The 18982-nt window shown below is 47.9% G+C and overlaps 7 protein-coding genes across 7 annotated transcripts; 2 read left to right on the top strand and 5 right to left on the bottom strand.

The window, feature by feature from the left end:
- Positions 1–1692: 1692 nt before the first annotated feature.
- Positions 1693–4160, top strand: BT62DRAFT_892714 (FAD/NAD(P)-binding domain-containing protein; the record flags this gene model as incomplete). Its single annotated transcript, XM_043183117.1, has 15 exons — positions 1693–1732; positions 1793–1850; positions 1899–2111; positions 2162–2237; positions 2312–2431; positions 2484–2523; positions 2608–2786; positions 3043–3080; positions 3133–3335; positions 3396–3525; positions 3574–3653; positions 3714–3736; positions 3785–3857; positions 3915–4018; positions 4071–4160. 15 exons carry the CDS (start codon positions 1693–1695, stop codon positions 4158–4160), a joined length of 1467 nt encoding a protein of 488 aa, XP_043040594.1.
- A 789-nt stretch (positions 4161–4949) lies between these two features.
- On the bottom strand, positions 4950–5868 carry BT62DRAFT_60868 (uncharacterized protein). Its single transcript, XM_043181586.1, has 3 exons — positions 5716–5868; positions 5369–5657; positions 4950–5316 (listed from the first exon to the last, which is right to left on the bottom strand). Exons 1-3 carry the CDS (start codon positions 5828–5830, stop codon positions 5088–5090), a joined length of 633 nt encoding a protein of 210 aa, XP_043040595.1. The 5' UTR covers positions 5831–5868; the 3' UTR covers positions 4950–5087.
- A 1185-nt stretch (positions 5869–7053) lies between these two features.
- Positions 7054–8763, bottom strand: BT62DRAFT_60960 (uncharacterized protein). Its single transcript, XM_043181591.1, has 3 exons — positions 8438–8763; positions 7883–8244; positions 7054–7828 (listed from the first exon to the last, which is right to left on the bottom strand). Exons 1-3 carry the CDS (start codon positions 8466–8468, stop codon positions 7169–7171), a joined length of 1053 nt encoding a protein of 350 aa, XP_043040596.1. The 5' UTR covers positions 8469–8763; the 3' UTR covers positions 7054–7168.
- A 1753-nt stretch (positions 8764–10516) lies between these two features.
- BT62DRAFT_1004674 (uncharacterized protein) lies at positions 10517–11114 on the top strand (the record flags this gene model as incomplete). The annotated part of the gene is made up of 2 exons (XM_043177059.1): positions 10517–10576; positions 10653–11114. 2 exons carry the CDS (start codon positions 10517–10519, stop codon positions 11112–11114), a joined length of 522 nt encoding a protein of 173 aa, XP_043040597.1.
- Positions 11115–11402: 288 nt separating this feature from the next.
- On the bottom strand, positions 11403–12387 carry BT62DRAFT_61026 (uncharacterized protein). The gene has a single exon (XM_043181595.1). It carries the CDS (start codon positions 12069–12071, stop codon positions 11592–11594), a length of 480 nt encoding a protein of 159 aa, XP_043040598.1. The 5' UTR covers positions 12072–12387; the 3' UTR covers positions 11403–11591.
- BT62DRAFT_61025 (uncharacterized protein) lies at positions 12388–13335 on the bottom strand. Its single transcript, XM_043181594.1, has one exon. It carries the CDS (start codon positions 13185–13187, stop codon positions 12705–12707), a length of 483 nt encoding a protein of 160 aa, XP_043040599.1. The 5' UTR covers positions 13188–13335; the 3' UTR covers positions 12388–12704.
- Positions 13336–15111: 1776 nt separating this feature from the next.
- Positions 15112–18331, bottom strand: BT62DRAFT_993446 (uncharacterized protein; the record flags this gene model as incomplete). Its single annotated transcript, XM_043190406.1, has 5 exons — positions 15112–16951; positions 17003–17422; positions 17468–17675; positions 17726–17826; positions 17882–18331. The coding sequence occupies 5 exons, from the start codon at positions 18329–18331 to the stop codon at positions 15176–15178; spliced, it is 2955 nt and encodes a 984-aa protein (XP_043040600.1). The 3' UTR covers positions 15112–15175.
- Positions 18332–18982: the final 651 nt, after the last annotated feature.

Here is an 18982-nt window from a genome sequence, read left to right on the forward strand (position 1 = left end):
CACAGGTGCAGAACCTTGAGATGATAACGTTCGAGCTCACGGATATGCGGAACTCGCGACGTCGCCGGTGCAACGCCACCTGAGGCAACCGGTGCAGAAGCTCGAGATGGTATTTAAGCCCATCGGTGCATGACTCATGATGTTGCTAGAGCTGCGCCAGTGTTAATAAGAAATTCTGTTAAATGTGATATCTATAAGTCTCCGATAAGACTCCGCGATAGCTGGGCATGAGCAAAGCCAACCGGAAAGGTGTAAAGCAGAGGTGAGGTTTAAATGATAACCGAAAGGTAATAGGTCGTCGAATAAAGGAGATAAGGATGAGAGGTAGGGAGCTAGTAAGAGTCCGGAGGGAAGGAGCGATGTCCTGAAGTTGGTTTCCAATGCCATGAACAGCTAGATAAGGTGGCTGGTAGAGGGTAATGGACGCCGGGTGTGGTCACAGGTGAGAGGACCACGATTAAGCCGTGTATCTTGGGTGTTGCCATGGAAGAGAAGGTCACGATGGAACCATTCGACCATAGTGCGGCATAGATGCTGAAGATCGTGACGGTCGGAGGAGCCGCAGGACATAATTATCACCAGTAAACACGATGCGAAGGTGAGCCCGGTGTAGAGAGAAATGAGTGAGAATTGTTGTGCACCCCAGCAGCACATAGTGCGGTGGGTCCCAGTGAGGCCTGAACATTCATGAGGTGGGTAGAGTTGCTATGGCATGGACCTCGCATCCCGAAGATGTGGGTTGACCGTAGTGATAGTATGAAGGAGGATAAAATGATACCCCGAAAGATGACGTGCTAGTCAACCGACGACGCTCAGATTGGCAATATTTGTATCTAAGAATATCACCTCCGATAAGCTGGAAATCCTGCTTAGCTTTTTCCGTTTCCACCGTACTCACGGGTACCCGCAACTATGGTTGTGCCAGTATCGATTGCCGCATAGGCGTCTGAGCCGGGGCCTATGGTGGCAAGCAGTCACCGAGATTCGACTGACAGAGATATGCTCCTTGGAGAATATGTCAAGCGAGTGTATGGTACCTACATTTGCCTGGCAAAGACTCAAAGCGTCATATGCTGTATGCACCAGTCCTTCTCCGAGTCTTTGCATGTGTAATTGTACCGGTGGACCCGTATATCCTTGATCCATTCTTCCTCGTCCGGTGACCCTCTAGCACAGGTACATATAAGGGCGCCTTCTCCTCTTCGCCAGTGCCATTTGAGCACCAATCTGTTTTTCCCGTGCTTCATTTTCTCAACCCCGAAACTGACGTTAAAAAGAGCCTTCTCCTAGGCGCGAAGACATCAAGCTCGAGCGACTGGAACTATCTTAGGAAATCTGGTAAGTACCTCCAATTGTATTTGCAGTAGTGCGTAGCCGATATCTGCTATCCAGGCTTTCAGCCGCGGCCTCTGCGCCTTGCTATGTGAGTGCTCCCAATCGCTATCGCTAAAGAGTCTAATATCATGCATGACAGATGCGGTGCAGGGGCAGCCGGACTCTGTCTTGCGTATAAGATTCTGGAAGCGCAGAAGAAGGATATACTTGGGCCTATCGAATTTATCTTGTTCGAGAAAGATGATGGTGAGTACTTGTTTAAGAAGAAAATATTTTTCATTTAGTAAAGATTATATAGATTACACAGGGACATGGTGAGGAAATTAGTATGCTCGCCCAATCTCATACCTCATCATTATGCGGAACAGGCATGCGAACAGGTATCCCGGCTGTCGATGTACGCTTGTTACTTATTCATCCACAAGTGCCTCAGATGCTGACGCCAAGGATTCTGAAGGTGACCTTCCAAGTGCTACTTATCAATTCTCATTCGCACCCTACGCCGACTGGCCCCAGTAAGAGTCAGGCTTTCTTTCATATCACATGTTTTGATTTTTTTCAAGATTTTATTCTTATGCCGAGGATATCAAGAAATATTTCAAAATATTTGCCGAAAAATTTCACATTGTTTCTCATATCCGCCTTCGACGCAAAGTTACAGCAGCGGTTTATGACGCAGCCTCGGGTGCGTGGGACGTAACGGTGCAGAACTTGGAAACATTGCAAATGCGCACGGAGACCTATGATATCTTTGCACCAGCAACGGGTGTCTTGAGGTAAGTCAATTGTCACTCCCTTCGCATATCAGACCTTGAACTCTTTCTAGTAACGTAAATCGACCATTTATTCCCGGTTTGGAGTCGTTTACCAAGACACCAGTTCTGCACACCGCTGAATGGCCCGTCGATTTCGACTAGAAGAGCGCCTTCAAGGATGAACACATGTGCGTCCTCTCTATTCCTGCTTTATCGAAAAGCATTGTGCAGAGAAGTCTATCAGTGCTGTGATTGGCGTCGGTTGCTCTGGTCTGCAAACAATCGGAACCATTGCGCCTCATTGCAAGACTTTGGACGTTTATGCCAGAACGAAATTTTGGGTGTTTTCATTCGTTATCCATACCTTGAAGCTCGATACTCACCAGACGCTAGATAATCCCCCCCGTCGGCGCGGTTGACACACTGAAAGAACGTAAATGGAAGAACGAGAACTTCTCCTGTAAGCATTGAGCTCTTCTGAGGTTCAGCTGTTGATATTAACTTCGCATAGATTCAGAAGAAGAACGTACTCTATTTATCGAGAGGCCAGAGACACTGTACAAGCATCTCAAGGAAATTTCTTCCTCAATAAACACTTTGTACGGTTCGTGGTCACCGTCGCGTCTACTAAATCAAAGGAAACTCGCTAAGCCAACATCTCCAGATTTTCTGCGAAGAGATTCTGTGGGACAAATGGTAAAAATTGTACGCATAATCTTAGTCTCGCTGATTTAATTGAGCGTTGACAGGACATCAGGCGGATCACCCTTGAGCACATGAAGTCGTGTTTGGGGCGTGATGATCTTCTTCAGAAGTTAATACCATCAGAGTAAGCACTCTTATTTGCTCCTCCTTCTAGCTGATCACTTACTTCACTTTTGGAACAGTCACGGCGTTGGGGTATGCAAATTATACTTGTTGGCTACCTGTTGTACCTGAGGCTTTCTCCCAGTGTCGCAGAGCCACACCTGGTGCCGCTTTCTTTGAAGCGTAGGGTATTTCTCCGAAGGTGACATGCATACCATTGACCTCCTCTTCCTAGGCTGAAACTTCCGAACGTTACTTTTATAAACGATCCCATCAAAAAAATCACTCCGAACGGTATTGTCACTGAAAAAGGCGTTGAGCGTCCGGTGGACCGTCTTATTCTCGCGACTGGGTTCGATACGAGTTTCAAGCCAAGATACCGGCTCCGAGGAAAAGACGGCATCGACCTGAGAGATGCCTGGTCTCAGAGACCGAAAGGTTTGGGTCTCCTATCTTTGTCTTCAAGGTAATATTCATTAAATGCACACAATATGGCAGCCTACTTGTCAATAGCGGTTGCGGGATTCCCCAATATGTTCTTCATAGGTTGTGGGCCCGGTATCACATACGCTAATGGGCCATTCTTAACCTGTGTAGAAGCACAAGCGGACTACGTCGTGGCATGCTTGTATGTTCAGAATCGACCGATGGATAGATCATACTGATTATAAACAAGGTCTAAGCTGCAGAAGCAGGACTTGAAGTCCATGGAAGTTGACCGTGATGTACAGGAGGAATATAACATTCAACAAGAGTGTATGTTTTTTTTGCTTGGACTTATTCGCACTGTTGATAATGATTGATCAACATCTGCAGCCCTTATGAAGGATCTTATATGGGTATAGATTTCCTTCGTTAATCTTGACTTTTAACGACCCATTTTACAGTCCGACCCCTGCGCTTCCTGGTATAAGGGTGGCAAAGTTGATGGTGAACCGGACGCACTGTACGCGGGAAGCAGTACGTTTGGCATGATATCAATAAAATTTTACATTGTTGACCAACGATGCTCTTCAGCTCTCCAATTTATGGAAACACTGGCGTCTCCCAGGTGGGAAGACTGGAAGTTTGTTCCCTTGTATCAAAACCGCTTCTCTTTCTTGGGAAACGGGGAATCCTCGGTGCGTAGCAACCGTAGTTCGTATGACCTTGGCGTTGACACGAGGAAATTAGATCGAGGCTTCTGGAGGTGACAGAGCGTACTACATCACAATGGAAGACGCGAAGAATGCCCTCAAAGCTAGCGACTATAAAGCCGATTGAATGGACTGAACGAAATTATTTTGTTCTTAGCTCTTATTTGTCGATTTTCTTTTTGCTCCGCTAGCATAGATTGGATAAATAACTCTGCACAACTTCCACTAGAACAACAAATGTAACCCTTATTCGTCGTCTCAGGTGTCCCGTCCAGTTGGATATAGTTAGTGACATTGAGATTATCCGGATCGATATAGCCTCCATAAAACTGGTCATCTATCTGAATTGCCCTCGCTATCTAAGATCATAAATGTTGATATATGACGTTGACGGTTGAGACCAACTTGACTGACATTGTTCCTCAGAGGGGTACTACCAAGAGGTAGATGAAGATAGGCACGGGATCTGGATGACGACAGAGGATTTCACGGATCATATCGATTTCTAGTCCATAGCCTTCGTTCTCAGCTTCTCAGGTCGTTGTCCGCAAAATATGCAGGACTGTTGGATCTGAGATCGCCCTGTTCGGTCCTGAAGAATCGGGCGACGAGCCATGGTCAAAGAATAATCCATTAAACAAGAAGTCTTTAGTGACCTCGCGAGGAATGTAGAAGGAAGTTGTGTCACAAAGAGTCCTTTGGCGCCACTGATAGGAAGATAGTGATTACTACGAATCTCAGGGTTGATAAGGGTCTCTGTCCCCTCGACCAGACTCATTTCCCGAAGAGGAGCCAAACGTTTGGATTGCGTCGTTTCCCGGCATATGTGCTTGCGAGCAATGACTTGAAAAAGCCATCGGCTAGCGACAGTTCGAGCAGGTTTATGGCTGAAAAGAGAGTAGCAGGCCGCGCATCTTCGTACTCAAGATGAACAAGTTGATCCCACACTTTTTATGTAAGACAAGGGGAGCGGAAGTCGAGATACATGTCGTCCCACCCCGGTCCATCAGTTGGAGTCGGTTGACGAAACATTAGAGCCGCAGAATAAGGTATATCAAAATTGTCCCATGTAAGCAGTGAAAAGTGGTGAGTACTTGGAAGCGGGACTAGAAACGCGTGGATGAGGACCATAGATACGGTCTATAATAGTAATCGATCCCTGGGATAAGAGACGACTATAAACGTCCCTTATGATAAACCCACAAAAGTTCAATACTTGTGATAATAGCGATCGACACAGGACATACAGGACGAGCGTGGCATCGCAACTCAAAAGCTCGGCCCTATCTAAGATGTTGAGAAATAGAATACAGGGACGATGAGCAGGAAGCACACCCTATAGAAATTTCCTCGTCGCTCCAAGGATTCATAACGAACCGAGAAGCATACCTCCTTTTGGCCCAACTGGAATACAGCTCTTCTGACCGTGATGAAGCGAGTGTAGGGAAGAGATACCCGTGCCTGATGAGCTGTAGCGGATAATGCGTGAGGTCTATCACCCGGACGCCATCTTTCGAACAGAAGGGTTCGACCAAAGAAGTAGAACACAATATCCCGGGACTCTTGCAGACATCATATGAGAGGTAGAAGAGGAAAACAGACTTTCCGATGCCTGAATGACCATCTGGAACAACGTTCCGAGTATAAGGCGCTGCAGCTGCTCGAAGAGCTAGATATTTTACTTGCGAACCAATAGTCAGGAGCCAGAAAAAGCAAAAATATGGAGGTCTGAGAATGCTGGAAGGTGTATGACTGTGTTGGCACTGAGAAGGTTGTTGTTTCCCCACCAGCGTTCATGAAAATGTTGCAAAGTGGCAGTCGACGTCGGAGTCATGAGGGGAATGAATAGTCTTCAAAAAATTGACCAATTTCGATCGGACCCGACGGCCCGCGCTTGAGGGCAAGTGGGTGAAGCTGCTTTCTTGTTGAAATCGACGCCGACAATCCAAATGTCAAGTAGCCTTTGGAAGAGTGTACCTTGGCTTTTCTATACAAATCAGCGTAAGTTTCCTGTTGGTCATTCCTTTGGAACAGCGTGTCCTTCACTCGTTTTGATAGACCTAATCTACACTTCTGCTTTTGCTTGTAGATGCCGGGGTACTAAAACTCCTGTACTTATTGGCAGCACAAGATTTATAGATCCCCTCCTGGTCGCCATTCCGTACCTACTCTCGAATCAGGTCTTTCTTCTGCATTCGGATCGTCGAATTATTTAATGATTATGCACAAGCAATCATTACTTGAGGTGTCTTCGTCGCTTTGCTACACGCAAAACCCCGGATTTTCTACGTCAGTGAAATGTCACAACGGAACAATCTAGCATCACATCCTCAGGAGTTCTATAATCGTCGGAAACGTCTGGTATATTTCTTTCCCTCCCCTCCCCCTCCCAAGCCCCCGCCCTCACCATTGATATATCCCCTAGTACTTGGAAAAATTCACTCCTCAAGACCGATATAAATCCAAGTATCTATCACCCCAACGAGGCTTCGGATCTGGTTGACGTATCTAATTCCGGGTGCGCAGGACATTACAATCCTGGCCGTGTTCAATATCATTGCGGCTGATCAAGGCAACCTGTCGAGCCGTGTTCGCGTCGCACTTGTTGCAGGTTCCTTTTCTCAAGGTCGTGGGATTAGTCGTATGCTAAATACCTTATCTTTAGTCAAGTCGGGCAACCGTATCCATCAACGCGGCTCTTCCCTTGAAGTATTATAGACAAGCTTGACTCCAGATTTGAAACGAGGACGCTCGAGATTGCAAGACAGTGTCCTTCTGGTGATTGGTCACTGAAATTCCCCATAAGCAAATGATGCTCAAGACGAGTACCCGTCATGGTAGCCCTCCATTTGAACATTTTGTCCATCAGCTTATCCATATGTTTGATTCCCCAGGTTTTCCACGGTGATTGAAGAGAATAGAAGATACATGTACGTTATCCGACTTAGGTTGCTTGCTCTGTTAAAGCAAAGTAATGTAAGCTACTATTGTCCCATGATCCATATGGTACCTACGCTTTACAGGATAATGTTTGAAACAAAAGAAATCAGTAATGCAACAGAAAATGAAACAGGCAGTTGGTGAGGACGGATGTACACGCGCGCCTGCACGCTACAATGCGGATGAGGACGCCGGCTAACGATTCTCGTCTAGCTGGACCAACTCCAGATAACTCTCCGGAACCAAGGCATGCTGTTGCTGCATAGCCTTGTTCTTCTCTTTATCCACGACGACAACGGCCCAACCTACTCCCCCTCCTCGACCTACCACCCTGACGATCTGGTCTTCCTCCAGCGCCATCTCCGCAGTACCCTCCGGCTCAAAGGCATACAGCGCCTTATATAAACCTGGTAGCAACGGCTCATCTACACTTTCTTCTTCTTCGACGTCGTAAAACTCGTCTTCATCCTCGTGGTCATCATCATCATCGGCCTCGACAAAATTCCGTTCCAGATCCGATTTGCTCGGAAACCCATCGCCTCCAGACCCACCCGCAGAAGGCGACGATGACGACGAAGGATGGCTAGCACCGAAATTCCAGCTGAGCCGACCAATACCCCATCTGAAACGCGACCAGCCTTCGTCCCCTTCGTCGTCTTCATCTTTGTCTTCCTCCTTGTCGCTGTCTGCTTCTAGACGGTTGATGACAGCCGGTCGATTAGGCTTGGGTACGTCTGGCCCTAGCCCCCGGTGCCGTTCGTCTGTCGCAGGATACCCAAAATCACGTATACAGATCTCAGCAACGACGCGCTTCTTTGAAGAGGAGGTCACAGAAGTCACGGACAACGCGATAGACTGCGTCCGTGTGGAGTTAGCCCGGGACAATGAAATGCCACTTGACGAGGGTGCACCTGAGGCACGGCGAGACATCGCCGGTGAGGGAGGAGCTGGTCGATTCGACGCAAGTGAAGATACTGAATTCCGGCTCGCTTTTGGTGGTATAACCGGCATGGGCGTCGTTGGTGTCGTTACCGACGGCTCAGGTGCCGCCGGCGGTGTCGGCGTTATTGGGGAAAAAACACAGACTGGCGAGGCTGGCATGGTGTCTGATGGAAGTGTGTATCTTTCCTGAGATTTTGGCTTGTTTTTTGAACTTGGTATGGCAAATTCATGGACACTGGGCATTGGGGGCGGCAGGAAGGGTGAGCCTGGCGATGGAAATGGCGACGACGAGGGGCGACCGTCAACAGAGAGTGATACTGGGCGCTCGCCTGGGAAAGTGAATCAGCAACGTACGATGAAGATACAGACAATAAGAGACAGATGGCATCAACGCTGCCGGCTTCGTGATGCAGCCCCTGGCAATACCGTTCTCCCACTACATATATAGCCCTGCGGCGCCGGCAATCCATGATTCCTCGATATTCGGCCTCTCTCGCTGCCCTTTTCAAGAAGGAAACTCACCTTTTGGTTCCGGAAGAACTGCAGATGCCATGGCAAGATGCGATCCCCGACGTAACTGCGCGATGAATGGCTTAGTGCTGTACACACACTGCTCGTCACCGATGCTCGTTATGCAGCTCCCAGGGCCTTTGTCGTCCCGGTCGTTGTCCTCGGTGGGTGGCGAATGGTGGTAAATGGTAGCAAAGAGACGTTTGCATTTGTGCCTGTTTGGATGTCATGTCGTTGCTATGGTTGCCATGGCACCTTGCCCAGGTTGCCGTTTTTAGCCACGACGCCTTTTAATTTGGCTTGGATACCAGAATATCTACAGTGGACTCTTTCCTGGTCTAGTCATCGATGCTCATAGGTCCCAATTTTATGTATTTCACCTCACTAACCAACCCATTTCTCCTCAGCACCGAAATACAGATTTCATCAAGAAATTAATATTGGTGACATCGAAGCCATTCAAAAGGATTTGCATCCGTACCCCCTGGCTGACGCTAACCGGACTCTGCATCACTACCCCGTAATTAATTCGATATCGAATACATATCATCATCATGCCGACCCGTAGAAAGAGAACGGCCACGGGAACGTAACAGACTTAAAATCTTAGCTCACTGAGCAACGTCGTCGTTCCTAAAACCTGTGCAAGATTATGGGTCTTGTCTCCTTGAGGCGGGACGTCAGGTGCGCAGCACAGTTACCTGGGACTTGGCCTAGACCGAGAAGTACACATGGACCTACAGCAACGACGTCACACGAAGGCCGGCCTCGGTAGAGTAGCGACGACTGGCCAACCATCCCAAGGTAGGCCAACAACATTTTTTCCCTTTGAACGACGGTCATAGCACGGAATCTCTTGTCGTCTGATTATTGGGATTCAATTTCTCGATGTTTCGACCCCTGTCTCTGTAGAACGTCGTAGTGGTCATTCGCAAACTCGAAAATCCCGGTTTATGTATCACATTAACGATTACTCCTATCAAGCGTCGATACCAACAATATTTGGGAAAACCTTTCCGGCTTGAGATATCATCACTGAATGAAACGAAGTACTGCGAGGACTGCGCTCTATCACCTTCGTCACATTTAGTAAGACAATCCCGCTATCGCTGAGATCATCCCAGTCTTCCGGTTCTAATGCACCAACGGGAAAGGTGACGCAATGCACGCTGGGAAACGACGATGTTCTTGATAGAAGCTCTTCAGCATCCTTTGCTGCACTGGAGTTGTGGCTACCTATGCTGTACACCTCCACGCGTTCCAATTTCGGAAATGCTTTCGGTGGAACGAGCAGCTTGATTAAGACTTTGAAATCGGCGGTGAGACTAGTAATGCCGGGCATCGCGTTTGCACTAAGAGGGATCAATCGTCCTCTCACAGGTATCTCCCAGTACGGCTCTGCCTTCGGCAGGAACATGAGCTCGCTGAGTGAGGAATGCGCTTCATCTGAGACGAGCTGAACCAATTGGGATGTTGTCATAGTCCGCCTACCCAAAATCAGTTTACGAATTGTAAGAAGACGGAGACGAGCGAATGGCATATCACTGTGGTCAATAGTCAACGTGTGGATAGGAGAAGCAGCTGCTGAGCGTAGCAGCCAATCGTCGAACCGCTTAGATATATCCTCGAGACGCAACTCGGTGGGGGCTGTGAATGGTGGTGGGTGGAAGATATGTTGGCGGTTTGGGCCCTTCGCATCCACGTTTAAGAAAGTGACGCGCGTTCGTAGTACCTAATAGAGTACACTGTTAGCTATAGTGTAGACTATAGGATACCAATCAGTAACATAAACGAAGTAACATAAGTAGATACTCACCCTCACACAGCGTAGCGATAAGCAGAAACGCGGTGAGGGTGCTCGACGGTCCGCATTCAGTATATATTGTCCATCCCGACATAAAGGGGTATCGAGCTCGGCCGGCGGGATACGACGGAGTTCCTGCTTGCTAATCCAACACCACGTACTTGGCGCCGCGGTGGTCTTCGTTTTGGATCACTGTGAAAGATACGACACTGTCGTATTCTGCGAGCCGAGTGCAGAAGGCATTGAATGCCCAAGTATTTATGGGGGAGTGAGATATGTAACCTGATATGAAGTACTGGGTGCTTTTGGTCGCTGGGAATGGTATCGACGTATCGAGAGAATTCCTGGTACTCTTTATCAGTCCGTACTAAATGCCAGGGTCATCGACGGGATATAAGATTTTATCACGAGCCATAGGCGTAGGTCTGCGAAGGAGGAAAACGGCATGAAACCCCCCAGTGGCACATAGCCGGAAATCGGGCTACAGAATATGCTGTATTGTCTTATATATTCATTCGTTGGGGAACACAACCAGCGTGCCATGGCAACGTCTTTAAGTCTCCGACAGACTCGAGCAAGCGAGAAGATGTCCTTTCTGGTTACGAAGTTGCTAACGATGATCACGAGGAGTTCAGTAGGAAGGCCGACGAGGGAATTAGGCGCTGGTTCATAGTGGTCCTTCATTCTTTTCGCTCTGCATTTGTCGTCGGTTTCATGTTAAGGAACTGTGAAAATTCTCGGTATACCTACTTTCTCATTGACAAGGATGGGACTTACGGACGTGGATGTTGGAGGAAGGACACCCAAGGACCTCCTAACTTATATTCAGAGAGTCCGGCACTACAAAGCCGTCAAACCGAGTCTTCAGCCGCTTTCCAATGTTGAAATAGTATTACCCTGCTACCAAATTAGTTGCCGACTACTTGGCTTCACGCCAAGAATGCCGAACATTCCTGTCGCCTCGGATTATCTTCTCTCCTTCTTATCCTACAGAGAGTCTGCCATTGTGGCTTCCATCTCCTTCCTCTCGTCTCTTTCCCCAGCATCCTCTGATAAGCCTTCCTCCCCGGCATCCTTCAGTTCAGCAGGATTTCTGAATTCAACAAATATCCAGAATCTAATGATGGGGCATTACCGACATCGATCAACGTTACCAGTTATCGTACAAGGCATTAGCACCATAAGTGATGTTATTTCCAAGTACTAAGATCTACCGAGAACAATGGACAAGAAACGATCTACAGCTATACCCACTACTGACTCGCCGTCAGTTCATTCAACACCCTGATTACCACCTCTGCAGCGTTGTGCACATCTCGGAGATCCCCCTCTGCCACGCATTTCACCACTTGGCTGAACTTGTCAGTGTGCCACCTCAAGAGCTCCATATGAAACCGCTTTTTTGGGCGATAGCCAATGCTTTTCCGCGACGTGCTTGGGATTTGTGAAGAGGGATCGCACGGCCAGGGGTGTGACGGCTGCTGGATGAGTGGCTTCGAATACCGTGGGCCAAGGAATGTCGCTGAAGCACAAGCTTCCTTTTGTCTGGCCCTTCAACTTGGACCATTCTTCATCGTTCGCCTTGTATCGCTTCTCAATCACCTGGGAGCCCTGGTCTCGCTCCTTCTCCTTCTCCTGCTTCTTCCCTTCAGCTCTTTTATGCGTCTCTTCAGATGTCTGCTGCCGCCTTCGAGCGTTTTCTTCTTCAGCGCGTCTCCCCTTCTGTTCTTCAACACGCCTTCTCAACTTCTCTTCTAAACGCCTTCTCAGCTCTTCAGTGTGCTTCTCTCCAGCACGCTTTCTCATCTTCTCTTTAAAGCGTTCATCTCCTGAGGGTTGCATCGCGCCTCGTGTCTAAACTTTCGATTCCGGTAGTATACGCGTCCCTTAAGACGGCGCTCTTCCAAGAATCCCTCTCTTTCGTACTCAACACAATACGTGAAACAGGACATTGGTGAGAGAATGAATGCAGAGGTTGGGGGAGGTCTGATGATCCAGCGTGGGATGGTACAAGGCGTGTCCAAGTAAAGATAACATTTTGTTCGGTGCGACAGTTATCCTGCGTTCCATTCGCTGATAAGAAACAGGTATCAGCACGCCATCCGATGTGGCGTTCTGCTAGGTCGTCTTCGATTTCCTGATAGATCAAATGACAAACTATTGATCATTTTTTTCGGATGGAAATGCCATGGAACGCAAGTTTGAAACCTTACCGTCTAGAGACTTGGTCTGAACTACATCCTGTGGCTGGTGTAGATATCCGATCACCCCAGATCTATTTTGATGACTGTCCTTCGAAGGTGACTGAGATTCGGTAACATTGACAGGCAAAGATGCAAATGGAAGAGGAAGGTTTGAAAGAGACAAGGTAGTAAAGGAAGAAGGCTTAGCTACGCCATTGCTAGAAAGAGGGTGGTTTTACTTCTCTGAGTCTTTGAACGAACCCCTCCCTTTTTTCTTCGCCGGTCCGACATTTCAGCCTGACCGAGAAACTCTTCTGAAATATTCAGCCACAACTTGATACGGAATGAAAAAGTATTCCATTTGAATCTTGGCATGCAGCGTAAGTGCAGGATCTCTCTTCTTCGAGATAGGATGAGAAAGAATATAGAGGATATCGTCCTGTGATGCAACACAGATTCCTTTGTACAAAAGGACGTCGACGTCGGAAGAATAAGTGAGATATCGATCCTGCAAACTAGGATCTAGGAAAAATTCAAACCCCGAAGAAGGCGTGCGCTGGAGATGCAAACAGAGTCTGAGATAGTTTGTAGCGGTCATGATGCCAGATGCAGTTGAAGGAGTCCGCAGGGCGTATTCGTCCAAGTAATCATTGAAATCGGCCAAAATCGAAAGCAAGGATACTTCTCCTTCCTTCATGAATTGATTCTGCCAAGGCAGGTGAATATATGTGGACGCTGAAGTCTTCCGTCGTTTTTGAGTCCGCCGAGTTGACATTTCGAAGGGAACACTACATCCGACGCAGATATACGAGCCCTACAGCAAATATCTGACCAGTCTCACCACTTGGGGGAGTTGAAGTCCCAGAAAAGGAGGAATCCACGGAGGTTGCGAGGGTACTCAGGTAGTGATGGTAGGAAGGAAGCGCACTTGCCGTCGGACCAGACTTGGGTATCAACGCTCATCCAATCCGGGCCGCCGGACTCATTTTTTTTAATATCTTTTCTGCCACGTTATGAAAAATTATCTGGACACTAAAGATTTCCGCTGGGGTAAAGGGCTTAAATATCTCAGCATATCCCTCCTTCCGTGGGCCTTTGGACCCATTTTGTTGGGATTTTGCTGGAAAGTTCTAGAAAGGCAATCCGGCATCATGCCGAGAGTTGATGAGTAAGCTCGAGAGAAAGAAAAAGTTGTAGTAAATTCTAGATATAAGCCTGGAGAGTATAAATACAAGCTCTATAGGAGCTGTAGAATAAGAAGTTCATACTATCTGGCCTTACCAGCCTGGAGTCTACCCTGCGCAACACCGAGGGTTTCCAACACATTTGCTTCTTCGCATTTTTCACTTTGGTCACCTAATGATCGAGCGGTAATTATCAGTACGGTATCGCAATCCTTCCCTTAGCCGAAACCTTTCGGAGTTCGCTCCTGGGATGAGGGAATTTTCCAACTTTCATGCCGGCCGCGAGTAACAACAAAGAGGATCTCATCAGTTTCTCCGATACCGGAGCCTTTGTCTCATTGCCTCATGCTAGTAGTGTTCTTGACATTCCTAACACAGAGATCGGATACAAATATATGCTTTCTTTCAGACTGTGAATATATGCCAGAATGTTCTGTTTCATTGACAACACAAGCTTGTTGCCTTTCTTCTCTCTACCGGAGCAGACATTCGATGAGCATGTAAATGCTTGAGTATGCTTCGGATCTCTACTTCCCAGTCAAACTGACCGTACTGATATTTCTTCTCAGACTTCACTAGTAATATCCGCTCGGGGTAAAAAGTGCACTTGTCACCTCGTGTACCTCCGAAAGGAGTTCAAAGCGACCAAGAACCAACGGAAATGTGTTCCCGCTGACAGACCACAGTATGCCTTCGAGCGTTCTCTTCGTGGTACGCATCATAGTGTCTGTTCTTACCCTATGAACACTCAATATATCCTCTTCTCTAACTTGGATTCTTGGAATGTCCTTCAAATACTATGCACAAACAAATATCTACGGAAACCATTCTTCTGCAGAGAACCTGCTGTATTTCTGTGGCGAAATGTTTGACACAACATGCCTGGATTGCCTGAAAAACCCATTGATATTTCGGAGTCTCGATATGCGGACCTTTTTTTGATAGACATGGCCACGTAAAGTTGGTGCCTTTCACAATAAATATATTGCTGATCATCATACCTAGCTTTTTGTCTGTACTACGACACTTATCCAATGGGCATCAGGCGCCAGTTGCTGGTCAAGATGCTTGAATAGCAACAAGATGTAAGTAGCTCGTCTTCCTACACACGGGGTTGTTAAGATTTACAGGCCATCCTCCGCTGGAGCTGATACCAATTGCTCCATACTAATACGTTACGCAACAAGGTACGGTACGTACAGACCTTCCATTTCACTTACTGAAAGACAGCAGGTTCAAGCTTGGTGAAATTTTATCACGTCCCGACTCTGGAGCTACGGGTATGGGGTAAAGGGTCATTCTCTATCGTGAAAGCTACAAAGGTGGAGTTTGGATGGCGTAAAGGCAGTATATGGTAGACTGAGGCGCTTTCTACTGCGACGATGGATGGAAGCGATGTGAAAGTCGGCAATTTGACGACCAACAGTATGTAGCCGCTCAGGTGTAAGGATAGGAAATTCATCATCGCCTGTTCGACTTCACTCGAATCACGCACTAGACGTAAATATAACGGTTCTGTATTAACAATAATGTATCCACGTCTCAATCACCTGTTACAATTAAGCCGGCAACAGGCCGCTCAGAACATGTATCGAGGATCCATGTCCTCCAGCTGACTTTCTGTTGCCGTACACATAAGTATTGGGAGTGCCATTGACACCCTCTCGTTCTTCTTCAGCGCATCCTGGATGCGCCTCTTTATCCTCTCAATCCTATCGTGGTCTAGCTGTTGCACCACTTCACTCTCTGCGAGTTCTCTCAGCTTTTCATCGTACTCCCTCCATCGCTGAGCGTGCCACTCTTGAAGTTGCTCCTTCCCAACCATCCGCAAATGACGATTCTTGAGTTTCAGCTTTCTCCCTGGGTACGCCGGTGATACTAGTTCTGAGTTCGACTTTGAGATTTTCTCAGCGAGTTGTATACGTTCGGCCAGCTGAGCAGCAACTGGTGTTGAAGTTTTGAAAAAAGGCGTTGTACGTCGTCTCTTGACAGGACTATCCAACGGTGGGAATTTCTTAGCGCTTGTTGGGAGGTGCGGAGATGACACCGATGCCATAACCTCATCCGCGTGTCGCATTGATGATTTTCGCGACTTCAGAAAAGAGGTACCATCAGAAGTGATTTTGACGTTGTTCGGAAGTTGTTTAGTCTTTGTTGGTGATCTTGGAGGAGCTGAATTGATGAACATGTTGATGGAGGACGACACAGGCGATTGAGGAGACTCTAGTACTTCTTCGGTAGGGCTTGGACATCGCCTTGATCGTTGCTTTGGAGGTTTCTGAGAAATGGACGACGCCACCAAGGGTCGTTTAACGGGAGTGATGGGATCAATTGAATGCACATAAGGTTTCGCCGTTGTCTGGGTTTTGGGAGGATCTTTACCTTGGCCTTGCAAGGCATTTTGAATCTCAGGCAAAGGCTTTTCGGTCTCTTCTTGAGGTTCACGCTGAGATGGTTCACAATCATCGTCGTCGTCGTCCCATTTCATATTACCTCCTCCAAACAGCAAATGAGCCGTCCGTCCACGTTCATCTGCTGAATCATCCGAATCATTATCAGAAGGATCATCCAGTGCAGCCTTCCTTCCGCGGAAGGTGTAAATGGGCCTTGAAGGAGGTAAACGAGAGGATGACGCTATTGGAGGCGACGTTGGACGCCGAGGTATAGGTGATTGGGCTTTCGGTTTCTCGAGTTTTGGCCTTTTGGCTGGCCGTTCTGCAGACAACGGAGACGGATCGAGTACATACTTGACCGCAGTCAGGGATGTGCTATGAGAAGGAAGCTGGGTAAGTCGCAAACGGTGTGGTAGGGTGAGTCGCGCTATCGGTTCTGGTGGTGATGACGGAGGTAGGGGTGAAGAGTCGGCCTGGGACTCCACCAACGGGACTCCCGCTTGATGCGCAAAAAGACGATGAGCAGTCTTGCCTCGCTCATCGTCTGCATCGGAGCTGGAATCATAGCCCCGAGATTCTTCTTCCATGTTTATAGAGCTCAGTATGTGCAAAGGTGGCAGTCCCAGCCACGACCTCAGCACCTCCAATTTCCGTCGCTTCCCCCGACCATCCGCCCATTTGTTCGCAGTCTCTTCTGCTTGGTCCCCCACCAAGTTCTTATGAGCAACATCAATTCCGTCTTCGTCATGGGACAGGTCGCTCAGAGGACGTATGTCATCATTAACTGCAGGTGTCGGAGACTCGCAGCTAGAAAGACAGCTGGAGAAGACGGTGCGAATTCCAGTCCAGTCAAGACCGTGAAGGAAAGGATCAAGGGTGTTCGGAATGATGGTCTTTGGGCGAAAAAGGGAAACAAATCGCTGTAGCTCGGGCAGAGGTGAGTGACGAGCGAGAGGGACTAGCTGCAAGCCATGGTCAGTCGGTGAAGGGTGAAGACGGTATTAAAAGCGTACTAGACAAGTTATAGATTCCGCTTGCTCAATGATGCGCAGCCTGGTATTATGCTGATACGCTGACCATTGCCCCTTGTTCATCGTGCTCACAGGGTTGATGTATACCACCAGGTTCCCATTGGTGCTTGTGGCATGGGGACGATTAGCAGGGACATCTACGTATTCACACCGTTCGAATCGTTCGCATGCATGGAAACGGGTCGATCCCGCATCACGCGTGCCAATCGACCGCAGAAGGGGCTCGTTTGCCAGATGCGAATAGATAGCATGTTTGTACCGGTCCATATGGATACGGGAATCAAATGCACGAGCGATAGCCTTCAAGGCGTCCTCATAGCCCCAAGTCCAGGAATTGATAAAAAAGTGGGTCGACTCTGGTATCAGCTGCATGAGAGCGACGAGACCATCCACGGCATCTTCCTGTTTTTGTTGAGTGAGGCCACGATAGCTAGAAAAAACACGTACTTTGGTGGGAACCTCTTCAATATTCATTACACAGGCCGTGTCGAGATATATTGCCTCTAGGGGCTTAATCACGCTGCTCCTGTTGCCCCAAGAAGTTGAAAGATAGGGCTGCAGAAACGGATTGCGCTTCAGAGATTCCAGAAACCAGGGTTCTGCACGAAGATCTCCTGTGTGAAGAACGGCTCCTTTTGTGCCTTCGATGAGATACCTACAGGCAATAAATACCACATCCAGGGGAATGAACGAAGGGAAACTCACATAACCGAGCCCGGACAATGATTTGCATCGATTGCAGTAACAGTTACCGAATTTTCGGCATCAAGCTCAATATCAACAGGGCTGTTAATGGGCAGAACTTTCTGCGGGGATTTCGCCAACATCAACCAGATCAGTACCACAGATAAATATACTCACCAGAAAATCTCTGGAGCCTTGGTAGTACACCTCGCCATCCTCGCCAACCAGAGGATCGATTTTCAAATGACCGTAGGTTCTCAATTTCTCTGCACGTAGCTCGGTGCCGTAGAGAGCACGCTCCTTGTACACTTCATGCCTTAGCAGCATTTCCTTCGAGTCGTGTGAACAGTAGACCGTTTCTGCAAATCCCTTGGCTTGGAGCCCTACGATATGGTCCGAATGGGTGTGGGTGAGCAGGTAAAGCTGAGCCCGTCGGTCGTCCTTTGGTGTCGTGAATTCATCGACGCGTATGGTAGGGTACTCAACTAAAAATGAGTTATAAGGCGTCCCAGGTGGCATTGCGCGCGGCCAGAGGATACTCGACGCGTTGAGGACGTCGTCGTGAACGATGAGCCGAGACTCGGGATTCGCCGAACAATGGTCCTGCACCCACGTGATCGCAGCCATTTTCAATTGACCGCCACTCTCTTTCCGGCGGCTTTTCTTGATCTCACAGAGTCACACTCATTCACTCAATGATTTTACCATAATATTGGTATGTGACTTTTAGGGTGTCGGTAATAATATACGCTCACACAGAATCAAACTAGTAATTAAATAATACTGCCGGTACTTTCAACTTCCGAGCGGGACTCTGGAGAATTATCTTTAAGGTCAATTTACTACCTATTGTTGGGACTTATTAGCCTATCCTCCTCAGGGATCGGACTGATAGTAGTGAACGACTGAGGAAGTAAGTAATGAAAATGTCCATATATAAAATCAGTCACGTGAATATCATATGACCTGAACGCGTCAGGACGACACCCGAATCAGTATCCCCACTTCCAACAGCTATTATGTCTGCTGCCATCTTCGCAGTTATATTCTATGAGAGCCCTTTGAGGATTCTTATCTGCAACCCCAAATGAAAAAATCCCGCACCCCCAAAACCCTGTAGGCTTTTTGTTTGAATTTGACACTTTACTCCGTACTAACGCAACAGCGTCCGTCCCGCATGGTTGACTCTACATAAACCGGACCTTGTCGATACATCAATGTTGGTTATGCTCCTCACTAGAAGACAACGAGGACGATGAAGATTGGCCAGGTTTGGAC

The sequence above is a fragment of the Guyanagaster necrorhizus genome, assembly GCF_019112545.1.
Source record: "Guyanagaster necrorhizus MCA 3950 unplaced genomic scaffold BT62scaffold_10, whole genome shotgun sequence".
NCBI classification, from domain to species: domain Eukaryota; kingdom Fungi; phylum Basidiomycota; class Agaricomycetes; order Agaricales; family Physalacriaceae; genus Guyanagaster; species Guyanagaster necrorhizus.